The sequence below is a fragment of the Sinocyclocheilus grahami genome, unplaced genomic scaffold (genome assembly GCF_001515645.1).
Source record: "Sinocyclocheilus grahami isolate Dianchi unplaced genomic scaffold, SAMN03320097.WGS_v1.1 scaffold982.1, whole genome shotgun sequence".
In the NCBI taxonomy this organism is placed as follows: Eukaryota; Metazoa; Chordata; class Actinopteri; order Cypriniformes; family Cyprinidae; genus Sinocyclocheilus; species Sinocyclocheilus grahami.
This window is the reverse complement of record NW_015506161.1, coordinates 306343-319510: the sequence shown is the minus strand read 5'-3', so window position 1 is coordinate 319510 and position 13168 is coordinate 306343. Positions and strand designations below refer to the sequence as shown.

At 37.4% G+C, this 13168-nt stretch overlaps 2 protein-coding genes across 3 annotated transcripts in view; both read left to right on the top strand.

The window, feature by feature from the left end:
- Window positions 1-4307, top strand: part of LOC107565118 (E3 ubiquitin-protein ligase NEURL3-like) — a 9552-nt gene extending 5245 nt beyond the window's left edge. Inside the window, exons 2-4 of the mRNA XM_016250331.1 lie at window positions 1983-2505; window positions 3809-3961; window positions 4049-4307. Coding sequence (XP_016105817.1) covers window positions 1983-2505; window positions 3809-3961; window positions 4049-4227 — 855 coding nt within the window. The 3' untranslated portion in view covers window positions 4228-4307. The remainder of the gene's footprint in view (window positions 1-1982; window positions 2506-3808; window positions 3962-4048) is intronic.
- A 401-nt stretch (window positions 4308-4708) lies between these two features.
- The window catches only part of LOC107565106 (vinexin-like), a 61192-nt gene continuing 52732 nt past the window's right edge, over window positions 4709-13168 (top strand). The window contains exons 1-2 of one of the 2 annotated variants that reach the window (XM_016250304.1): window positions 4709-4783; window positions 6081-6257. The gene's annotated coding sequence lies outside the window, so the exon portion shown is untranslated. Of the gene's footprint in view, window positions 4784-6080; window positions 6258-8165; window positions 8238-13168 lie in introns of those variants that run through there. The other variant, XM_016250306.1, reaches the window with a different exon arrangement.

Genomic DNA, 13168 nt, shown 5'->3' with positions numbered 1-13168 from the left:
CTGAGAATTAGGTGTGTTGCTCCCACAGCTAAGTAAATTATTGCTAGCTGTTCCAGCTTTGGAACATGCTGCAGGTCGAGCCCCCTCCTCGGATTGAGAACTGGGTGTGTTGCTCCCTCAGCTGAATAATTGCTAGCTGTTCCACCATTGGAACATGCTGTAGGTTGAGCTCCCTCTCGTTGAGAGCTGGATGTTGCTCCCTCAGCTACAGATTTACTGCTAGCCACTCCAGCATTATAGCCGTAGATATAGCGTCTGGGGATACGCTATTTTTATCTATAGGCTGCCTTTTCAGGGTGCCACGAGAACCCCTAGAATGGTATTTCAAGTGTGTGCACGTTATGCTTTGCCCACTTTTCTAAAATCCTGTATGGTAGGGGTTACGCGTTATTGACCTCGTTCCCTTTTTCTGAGTTGATTAGACCCAGGTTCCTTGGGCTCCACTCAACTAGTGTGTCTCTATCGACACACTCTGGAAGCATCGCTCCCCTCACCAGTGAGGGTTATTATGAGTATGGTGCTTTCTTTCGAGCGTTAATCCTTTCTGAGGAGTTGGATGCCTCGCACCATGGGCTGTCCTCGTGGTAGTTTGAGCAGTGCTCCCTTTTTTCAAAGGGTTACCTGGAATGAGCAACGTTATCCTCTGAATTCGGAGTTCTCCTCTCACATGAGAAGTTGAGTTCTCTGTTTTTCCAGAGCACCTGGAACCAGCAGCATCAGGTGGATTAGGCCCTTCCTCTGCCTCCCTGATGCGCTGAGTGTTTGGCTAGCTTGCAGTATGCTTACCCTTCTGATTTTACAATTATGCTGCAGATTGAGCCCACTCTCGGGAGAGCTGGGTTTGTGCTCCCTCAGCCTAGGTAAACTACTGCTAGAACTCCCACAGCAATATGGTAGAGTTGGTGCTCGCCATGGTTCTGGCTTGCATTCCCCTCAGCATGGTGGCGTGGGTATACCATTCCCCATAGCGATCCCTAGAGGACGCAGTTCGAAGTTCCCATGAAAGGGAACGTCTCGGGTTACTTATGTAACCATGGTTCCCTGAGTAGGGAACGAGACACTGCGTCCTCTAGGTTTCTTGCCATGCTGCGGACGCAAGCTTCAGACGAAGAAGTGAATGATGTGTAGCTCCCGGCGCCGATTTATACTGGAGTCGCACCGGTAGTGACGTCATGGCTGTCGCCGGCCAACGAGTTGGTGTTTTTTCAATGTATGCTTCAGACACGGGTCACGACGAGGCGTTCCCCATAGCGACCCCTAGAGGACGCAGTGTCTCGTTCCCTACTCAGGGAACCATGGTTACATAAGTAACCTAAGACGATTTTAATGCACGATGTGGAGGCAACGAACCACCCCACGCGAAGCAGAGTGCCTCCGCCAAGTGCATTAAAATCCTTTAATGCATGGCTAGCCGTTGTTTATCCCACTTATTCCATGGTCATTTGCCAAGTTATAGACAAGTTAAAACTTGTATTGCTTTTTGCAGCGCAATATTTGACTGAATGGGTAAAAAAATTAGTTCTTTTCGACAGTTACGGCTCGTTAGCGCAAACATTCTGCCAGATTCAAATCAGACACAGATGAAATAGTGCGGTAAGACCACATTTATTTGAATGAATTATAGCATGTATTTCAATTGATTATCGATCAATCGAGAGAGATGACAGTTGTGTGTCAATTACCTGCTTGCTGCGTCTGCGCGTCTATCTCTTTTGGTTGAGAATCAAACCAACACGGTTTCATATGTGTGTTTATAAAACTGTCACGTCGTAAATATATTCAACAATTGGTAGTTCATTTTTAGTTCAATGAGGATTGACTCGCGAGGCGCTCGGATCAGTTCGATTCTCGAGTCATTTGAACCAAAAGAATGATTCGCGAATCAAACGCACTGGAAAGTCCCGTGTTAACGAAAGTAGCAAAAGAGACAGCTGAATCAAAACAGAGAGAGCTACACCGCTTAGATGAATCTCTAACGCCAGACTGGTCTTATTTCTCCTCCAGAGGAAGCCAAGTGCGTGTGTGGCACGCGGTGGAGCCTGAAAGCGATTTCTTTCCACTCAGACGTGAAGGGTCGTCTGATAACGCTGAGCGACGGCGGGCGTCGGGTGACCAGGGACGAGTCGTCCTTCTGCCACGGGCTGACGTTCAGCGGGCGAGCGGTGAAGACCGAGGAGAAGCTGCGCCTGCGGGTCGAGCGCTCTGACGGAGACTGGCACGGAGCGCTGCGGCTCGGGTTCGCTCATGTGTCACCCGAGCAGACACCTCTACCCCCTCTGGCCATCCCAGACCTGACCAACTCTCCGCTGTACGCCGCAGTGATAGTCCCCGAGCACATCTGTCGCCCTGGCTCAGAGATCGAGTTCATGCTGAAGAAGAACGGCAGTGTGAGGATACGAAGCTCTGATGGCAGAACACACACGGAACAGACCACCCTGAACCCCAAGTGGCCCGTCTGGGCGATGATTGACGTCTATGGGCAGACCACGGCAGTCACGATGCTCGGTGAGCCTTCTATTCTGTCATATTGTGCTCTGACTGGATTAAAGGGATAGTTCACCCAAAAATCATTTACTCATTTACTCACCCTCAAGCTGTTCCAAACCTGTACGAGTCTCCTTCTTATATTGAACACAAAAGAAGATATTTTGAAGAATGTGGGCAACAATTGACGGTACCCATTGACTTCCAGTCGTCTATGCTTCCAATGCATGGGGGGAGGTTTGAAACAACTTGAGGGCAAGTAAATGATGACAGAATTTTCTTTTTTGGACGAACTATCCCTTTTAAGACACACACACACACACACACACACACACACACGTCTGGTCAGCTATATTTGTGGGGACTCTCCATAGGTGTAATGGTTTTTCTACTGTACAGACCGTACATTCTATTGCTCTACACCAACCCTACCCCTAAACCTACCCCTCACAGGAATCTTTCTGCATTTTTAGATTTTCAAAAAACTTCATTCTGTGTGATTTATTAGCTTGTTTACCCGTGGGGGCCTCAATTTAGGTCCCCACCGTGACACGAGTCCCCATGAGTCTGTGTGTAGTCAGGTTTAAGTCCCCACCAGAATAGAAAAACAGGTACACACACACACACACACACACACACACAATCAAAATATCTTTTTATTTTTGTGGTATGAGTTTAAAATATGATGTTATATCAAATTATGTTTTATTGTTCTGTAAGAGAAAGTCACCAATATGATGCCCCTTTCCTAAAAATATAAATGCGTAATATTCATGAAAAACCCATTTATGCAGTGTGCAAAAATATTATAAAAACAGCAAATTAATTTAGGATTAATTCAAATGAATTAATGATAAATAAATAAATGTTTTTTTTAATATTGTCATTGTAAAGAAAATTGTTAAAATATTATCTAGAAAACTGTACTTGATTGATTTGTCATAGTATTTGAGTAGAATAAAATAATCTCAATTAATCTCATGATTTCCGACCACCCTTTAGAAAGCATAATATAATAATAGTACTGAATTAATTAATACAATTAAAGATACAATTATTATTATTAGTAATATTAATTATTAACACATAATAAGATACAAATAATAATATTGTGAATGTGATTGTAAAATAAATAAGTCATGTACAACAAACGAATTCATTAGTATCTTAAATGTAACTGTTAACTTTGACAGCACTTGCGGCCCCAAGTTTGAACCCCCCTGACCTAAGCTACACTCAAGCGTTATCGTAAATAAAAGCTTGTTTTTTTTGAGTTGTCTTAGACTTGAGTTGTCCTAACAGTTGATGTGGTCTCTGTATATAGGTTCCAAAATGAAGCGCTGGGTCTTCACCAGTCGGTCCTGTCCTGCTCTCACACACATCAGACACACTGAAGATAAAGAAACGCAGGAGAGAAAGAAACAAATGAGCATGCTGGAACAGAGAAACCTGAGAAACCATCACCTTGACAGCACAGGTGAGAATCAGACAAGAGCAAGGCAGCTATGTTATGGCCTAGTACACCTAATTTCACCACCTAAACTCCTCCCTTTTCTTGCTTTAGATCACGAAGCTCCAGCCTGTGAGGAGTGTGTGGTGTGTTACAGTAATGTGGCAAACTGTCGTCTGAGCTGCGGTCATAAATGTGTGTGTACCCCATGTGCCATGAGGGTTCACATGATGTTTGGGACCTGTCCTCTGTGTCGTCAGCCCTTGGGTTCCTTCCATCCCTATGACCACTAGCTTTCTTCCCAGCTACAGTTTGTTGAATGTACATTGAATGTATTTTAAGTTCTTATGTGCTGCTGTAATGCACAAATCTGTCACTGCACTGTGCAGATGTTGTATATATATATATATATATATATATATATATTTACTCCGTTTTGTAAGTCGCTTTGGATAAATGCACTGAATTTGAATGAATATTTATTTTTATTTTGAGTCATATTGATTATATTTGTTTATATGTATATTTATACGTATGCCGAGATGTTCTAAATCTATAATGTAAATAACATGATGTAAATATCTATTTATGTGTATGACTAATGTTTTTTGTTTTTTTTTGTATTAAATACATTTTATGTAAACAGTTTGTTTGATTGATTTTTATGCTGGTCTTTTCCGCCAGGTGTCAGTATTTTATAGGAAAACAGAAACTTCCAGCAACACAGAAGAAACATTTATGAAAGTTTACTGATAGTTATTCGTATCCAAATTGTTTTACGACGTTCATGTTCAGTGTTCATCAATATGAATATTGCTGCAGTGCTGCAGAGAAAGTCTAAATTTAAACGTGAGTGAACTTTTCCCTTTAAAATAGTGAGTTATTTGAAAATAGTCAGGAAGGGTGGAGAAGAGGAATCACGGATTTGGGCGCGAGAAATGCAGTGTGTACTAAGAAGAGAAAGTGCTATATTTGGTTTAGTTTGTTAGTTTCTGGCTTTTTGATGTTGAAATACCATAGATTCCTTAGGATTTTAGGGAATATTGAGAAATACAGGGGGGAAATGATCTCAGGATGATGCTTATTTTGATATGATCTTCTTTTTGAAATGGTAGGCCCTAATACATAATATTTAAACCAGTCAAAATAGCACCGGGGCTAGTTGTCACAAAGAGTTTTGAGTTAAAAGTCTAAATTTACAAATGTGTGTTTCTGTAGCAGTGGTTTTGTATGTTTATTTCAAACATCTAGTTTAAAAATCCTCTTAAATTAGTATAATATTTGTTAATTCTGTCCTCCAAACTAAAATTACAGTAAGTTACCACATTTTTCTTTTTAGCTGGTATGTTACAAGTGAAGTTAATGAAACTAAATTGACCTTCAGACAACAGCGAACTACATTTTAAAGATCATAAATATGTTCTGAGGGAAAGACTTTTCCCCCCACAAATGTTTATGCCAATTTATGTGAGGAGGTTTAAAGATTTATATATATTTTTTGCAAATAACATTTTCATTCATTTGGATTACACCTAACTTTAGCATAAACTAATAATCTGTGATGCATATTTGTCCGTTTTAAATGCACAAAACCAGGTTTATATGTTTATCACACAATCCATTTGCTAAACCGAACATTTTATGCTTATGTATAGACCATGTTCATATTTTTCAACTGATTCATTTTTTTCTCCACAAATAACAGATTTGGCCTAATTCTAAGGTATTTGAATAAGTACATTTAGAAATACGATAAATCAAATTAATGCACATGTTTAATAATAAAATATACCATGATTTGTTTTGTTGAGTGCAGGTTGGACCAGGTTAAATTATTAAATATTAAATGCACAAAGGGCTGTATAGCGCAGTGACTAAAAGATGCAAAATACTGACTTATTTTAAGCCTATAAATACAGATCTTTGGTGTTGTGCTTTCATGTATCATTTGTTTCTGCAGTGGGCAACAAGTCCAATCAGTCGGCCATCAGCATTAAATCATTAGTTCCAGTTAAACCCCAGAAACTAAGTTATAAGGGAGGGAAAATCATAAAAAGAGGGGGAGGAGAGAGGCGGAGTGAGTGGGACGTGACCTTTGGTTGTTGATCACATTGTCTGACTGTTAAATATTTATTTTGGATGGCAGAACAGAACCTGAGGAAGGCGAAAAGTAGTGAGGGAGGGTTTACAAAGCCACCGAGTCAAAGCAGAGAGACTCAGTACAGAGAGAGGGATAGAGAATGACACACATAGTGAGCTGAAGATTGCCGTTCAGTTTGATGAAGAAAACAAACATCCTCTTCAACAGCAGACGTGCAGCACGGTAAGTGGTCTGTATGTCTTAATGTACACTACCATTCAAAGGTTTGGAATCACAACGACAGGTTTGGAATTTCTTTGACAGAAAATGATTGGTTTATTCACCAAGCATGCATAAAATTGAGCAAAGTCCATGGCATCTGACTGAGAGTCTTCTCTTGACTGTTGCAAATGAAGCTGGTGTTTGGGTTGAATTGTTCAGTGAAGTGTCCAGCTGAGCACCAGTCAGAGCTCTGGTTCTCAAAAACTTCCCATCTTCTTGTTCATCTGAGCCGTCTACGAGCCGGTTAGATTCAGTTTGCTTGCTTTCTCAAGATAATCATGTATAGAGCGGCCTTCATCTATTACAAAAAAGAGTAAGATGAACAATTGTGTTGTTTGGTCATTTAAAAAAAACAATCACAAAATCTAACTAGAAAGAGTACAGTGACCTGGAAGAAATGCAAGCGTAACTTCATTATCTGAAAAAGCAAATCAGCATATTAATTAATTTTTAATTTTCATGTAAGTGGTTTTCCTAGTTGACTTGAGTAATAACTGCTTTGCCATCACAGGTAAAAATGTTACATTTTAATTTGCCAATTGCAAACTTTTTAATGGTAATGTAGTTACAATAATTATCCTATCATATAATAGGCTCTTTATTTTTTTGTGACCCATTTAACTGCTCATTACATATCGTTGTGAGATATGAGGAAAGAAAGGTGGTGTGGGTAAATAGGGATGAATAATCTCATCCACTTGAAACCTCCTTTCCCTGGAATAAAACTGTGATAAAGATTTCTTAAGAAGTGTGCAGTGCATGTGATAATACAGTGTCTATTGGGTGTGAAAATGACTTCTTGAGGAAGTGTGTTTGCAGTTTAACCTCAATTTTACAGTTAACCTCATAGTTAGTTCACCCATCTGTAGTGGTCTCCGAAACCATAGTAGATGTTATTGAGGGCACTCAATCCCATAATGACCCACAAGAACACTCAACAGCTAGAGAATACCCAAAATGCACTGTAAGGGTCATGCCGACTGAGTTCTCGCGTCTTGCCTGAAGGTGGCGCCTGCAGCTGAATCATCCATCCATCCATTTTCCAAACCGCTGATGGGTAGCTAGCCTACAGCATCATATCATACAGGTATATATTTCTTTTGAATTGATTGTTAAATAGTTTAATGCAGGTTCCATGACAGAGAGATACATCTTTTCATTTACATTTAGTCATTTAGCAGACTCTTTTATAATAATGATAATAATAATAAATTTTTTCTCCCTCAATACTCAAGGTCGCTTTACAATATCAAAACAGATAAACATGACAGCAGACAAAATACAGATAAACATGAAATCCATGGCATGAATCAGATCATGCAGTCAGAGATCAGAGAAACAAGAAAGGAAAAGATATGTTTTAAGGTGGGTTTTGAAATCCTGTAATGAAGAAAGATCACGAATGTGGAGCAGAGATACAAAACGCTCGTCCACCATCCAAAGCGACTTACAAATGAGGACAATGTAAGCAATCAAAATCAGCAAAAGAGCAATGATACGCAAGTGTTATAACAAGTCTCAGTTAGCTTAACGCAGTACACGTAGCAAGGTTTTTTTTTAAATTATATATTAAATAAAAAGAAAACAGATAGAATAGAAAAAGAATAGAGCAAGCTAGTGTTAGAGGCCTTTTTCGCTTTTGTTAATTGTATAATAAATAAAAAGAAAACAGAAAGATAGAATACAAAAAGATTAGAAAAGCTAGTGCTTTGGACTCGTTAGGCACAGAGAGTTTCATGTATGATCCTGGCTTGCCCAGAATGGTGTATAACACACACACACACACACACACACACACACACACACACACACGGACAAAGGCTGAGTCACAGAATCACAGTAAATTGCAAACGCCCTCCCAGCAGAAACAGAACGGGCTGTAATTCATTCCCTCTCTCTGCTGCTTTCTGTGCTGCTCATTCCAGGGAACGTCTCCTCACGGTAAATACCCATCTCGCAGTTCTCCTCGAACTTCACGACTCTCTTTTACTCAACTGTATGCTTCTGTTATTCACTGCTGGTCTGTTTCATGCTGGTTTTTAAACGTGAAACATCAGCTTTTCTATCTTGCTGTAACATTAGTGGAGATGCATGCTGGGGCTCAGACAGTGAGGATTTACTTGTTTACTTTCAGGGTGTGAAAGGTACTTTGTGTGCAGTGGCTTATTAACGTATAAAACATCCTAGATTAATGCTAAAGTGGACTAAAAACAGATCCAAGTCCACTTTCAGTGACAATGCGAATGCAAAGAGAACATCCAGTGCTCTTACAGCTGTCATGCTGTCATTTTCTGTTGAAGTAGGGTATGTTGTGAAACGTTGCACCGATAGTAGCTGTTGAGCGTGATCTGCTAGATTCTTGTCAAACAGTGTTTCCCATGTGGCTGGTTGACAGCAGTCATTTATTCATAAAGTAGATGCAGTCAGCCAGTAGTAGGGGAAACAAATGTATCAGTTTATTTGAGTTAAAATCACAAAAAAAACTTTTTTTTTTTGTATTTCAAAGTTAAGAACTGATTTTTTTGCCACAAAATTGGAAGCTTAAAAACCACTATCAATTCAAGAAAGTCAGTTACAGGACGGTGATAGATGCAGGTAGAACCACACATCTTTACACGTGCATGTCAGCAGTTGAGTTGACTTTTTAAATTTAAAAGATAAAATTAAAATACAGTAAATAGATAAATATGTGCCAGAAAACCACAGTGGAACCAGTCTTAGAAGCTAAAACTCATCAAACATCATATTCATAAATTGAAATAAATCTGAAATAAAATAAATATATATATATATATATATATTAGATGAAAAAAATGAAATAAAGTAAGTTACTAAAATTAATAAAACTAAAAATAAAAAAATAAATCAAAGCTGCACTGGAAAATGTACTAGTAATTTTCTGCCAGGACGTTATCCATTAATTTTATTTTAATTTCCATTAACTTTCCAAAAACACAATGCAGTGCAAAATACTGGTGAAGCATATGTTAAAAATTCTTCATATTTATACGGTACACTGTGCCCTATTTTATGGAATTTTTTGAGTGTAAATAGATTTACAAAAATGAAAACCATATAACAAGTTTTAATATCAAATATTCACATTAAATTCAAATGAAAACTAAAAACATAAAAACAAAAGCGCAAAATGAAAATATTAATTAATACCATAATAGCACATAAATAATACCAAATAACTTGTGTTTTGTATCTTGCACATTTTATCCACAGTAGCTCATCTGTGTTCCAGAACATTCAAATGTTGAGGTCCCAAACTCTGCATCCCTATAAAATCGATTTTTATTGAGTGTTATTTATCAGATAATATATAGCAGCGTGGTCTGGGTCTTGTCAAGAGTAAATATTTACCATTGTGGTGCTTCCTCTTACGCAACACTGAGTCATGCCAGCCATGCTATTATTCAGCAGTGGTTAGCTGTCATTCACAGTATCCCTTGAGCCACTGGTTACATTTTGTCAGGATTGAAGCAACATGCTTACGCTATAATTTACTGTATAATTACTTTGACAAATCATAGCTATTTAAGACTGTGTTTTCATTAGAGCGATGGATTTCTGCTTGGTTTAAAGCCGGGGTTTACAACTTTTTGGGCCAAGTACTCAATTGAATTGCTCAGAAATGCAGTAATAACAGTAATATTGCGAAATATTTCTACAATTTAAAATCTATTTTAAAATATTTTAAAATGATATTTAGTCCTGTGATGCAAAGCTGATTTTCAGCATCATTACTCCAGCCTTCAGTGTCACGTGATCCTTAGATATCATCCTAATATGCTTATTAGCTGATCAAGAAACATTTCTTATTATTATCAGTGTTGAAAACAGTTGTGCTGCTTCATATTTCCTCTTACGCAACACTGAGTCATGCCAGCCATGCTATTATTCAGCAGTGGTTAGCTGTCATTCACAGTATCCCTTGAGCCACTGGTTACATTTTGTCAGGATTGAAGCAACATGCTTACGCTATAATTTACTGTATAATTACTTTGACAAATCATAGCTATTTAAGACTGTGTTTTCATTAGAGCGATGGATTTCTGCTTGGTTTAAAGCCGGGGTTTACAACTTTTTGGGCCAAGTACTCAATTGAATTGCTCAGAAATGCAGTAATAACAGTAATATTGCGAAATATTTCTACAATTTAAAATCTATTTTAAAATATTTTAAAATGATATTTAGTCCTGTGATGCAAAGCTGATTTTCAGCATCATTACTCCAGCCTTCAGTGTCACGTGATCCTTAGAAATCATCCTAATATGCTTATTAGCTGATCAAAAAACATTTCTTATTATTATCAGTGTTGAAAACAGTTGTGCTGCTTCATATTTTTTGTGGAAAAAGTGATGAACAGCATTTATTTGAAATATAAATCTTTTGTAAGATTCTAAATGTCTTTGCTGTCACTTTTGACCAATTTATTGGACCCTTTCTAAATAAAAGGTATGTTGTGAAACGTTGCACCGATAGTAGCTGTTGAGCGTGATCTGCTAGATTCTTGTCAAACAGTGTTTCCCATGTGGCTGGTTGACAGCAGTCATTTATTCATAAAGTAGATGCAGTCAGCCAGTAGTAGGGGAAACAAATGTATCAGTTTATTTGAGTTAAAATCACAAAAAAAACTTTTTTTTTTTGTATTTCAAAGTTAAGAACTGATTTTTTTGCCACAAAATTGGAAGCTTAAAAACCACTATCAATTCAAGAAAGTCAGTTACAGGACGGTGATAGATGCAGGTAGAACCACACATCTTTACACGTGCATGTCAGCAGTTGAGTTGACTTTTTAAATTTAAAAGATAAAATTAAAATACAGTAAATAGATAAATATGTGCCAGAAAACCACAGTGGAACCAGTCTTAGAAGCTAAAACTCATCAAACATCATATTCATAAATTGAAATAAATCTGAAATAAAATAAATATATATATATATATATATATTAGATGAAAAAAATGAAATAAAGTAAGTTACTAAAATTAATAAAACTAAAAATAAAAAAATAAATCAAAGCTGCACTGGAAAATGTACTAGTAATTTTCTGCCAGGACGTTATCCATTAATTTTATTTTAATTTCCATTAACTTTCCAAAAACACAATGCAGTGCAAAATACTGGTGAAGCATATGTTAAAAATTCTTCATATTTATACGGTACACTGTGCCCTATTTTATGGAATTTTTTGAGTGTAAATAGATTTACAAAAATGAAAACCATATAACAAGTTTTAATATCAAATATTCACATTAAATTCAAATGAAAACTAAAAACATAAAAACAAAAGCGCAAAATGAAAATATTAATTAATACCATAATAGCACATAAATAATACCAAATAACTTGTGTTTTGTATCTTGCACATTTTATCCACAGTAGCTCATCTGTGTTCCAGAACATTCAAATGTTGAGGTCCCAAACTCTGCATCCCTATAAAATCGATTTTTATTGAGTGTTATTTATCAGATAATATATAGCAGCGTGGTCTGGGTCTTGTCAAGAGTAAATATTTACCATTGTGGTGCTTCCTCTTACGCAACACTGAGTCATGCCAGCCATGCTATTATTCAGCAGTGGTTAGCTGTCATTCACAGTATCCCTTGAGCCACTGGTTACATTTTGTCAGGATTGAAGCAACATGCTTACGCTATAATTTACTGTATAATTACTTTGACAAATCATAGCTATTTAAGACTGTGTTTTCATTAGAGCGATGGATTTCTGCTTGGTTTAAAGCCGGGGTTTACAACTTTTTGGGCCAAGTACTCAATTGAATTGCTCAGAAATGCAGTAATAACAGTAATATTGCGAAATATTTCTACAATTTAAAATCTATTTTAAAATATTTTAAAATGATATTTAGTCCTGTGATGCAAAGCTGATTTTCAGCATCATTACTCCAGCCTTCAGTGTCACGTGATCCTTAGATATCATCCTAATATGCTTATTAGCTGATCAAGAAACATTTCTTATTATTATCAGTGTTGAAAACAGTTGTGCTGCTTCATATATTATTTCAGTTATATTTTGACGTTATTTTCACAAAAAATATTTGAAACATTAAAGTATAGACACTCCTACTGCCATTTAAAATCACTGTGTGTGTGAGTTTGTGTGTGTGTGTGTATATATATATATATATATATATACAAACATTTGAATGGTAGTGTATATGATATTTAACATTGCTAAGCTATCATTATTGATGTACAAAGACATGACCAGCCAGCTACTGTGGAACATTTAACTAAAACGTAAGTTGAAGTTAATGCATGTATTTTATGCAATATTGAAAATCTTTCACAAAAATGTGTTAAAGATCAAAAACTGGCAACCCTTCTGCAGTAAAGACCCCCGGTTTAACGAAACCTGTACATTTGATATGCTTTCTCACTCTATATTTGGTTTATCTGTATCTTTAGAACAGAACTGAACCTTGTCCTAACAGAATAATAAAGAGAATGGCATTATGTTTGATGATGTTTCTTTCAGTCCACTAATCATCTTACTGGCAGACACAGATATCAGCTCGCTGCAGGAGACCGACCATTAATAACAGAAGCGTACATGCCTCCTCTCCTAGTTCATCACTCACTCTCGATGATTTATTTCTCTTTTCTCGGTCTCACACGCTCAGCTTTCATAACAGCGTAAGACCTCTGTGTTCTGCTCTCCTCTCGTCTGGTCTCACCCCATGCTTTCTCCAGTTTAAACTGTCAGTTGTGAATGTATTTTCTCTCCTCCTCTGTTTTGCAATAGTCTGGTTGCTGTTTGGCAAAAATGCCTCGTTGCACACACACACACACACACACACACACACACACACACACACACACACACACACACACACACCCACA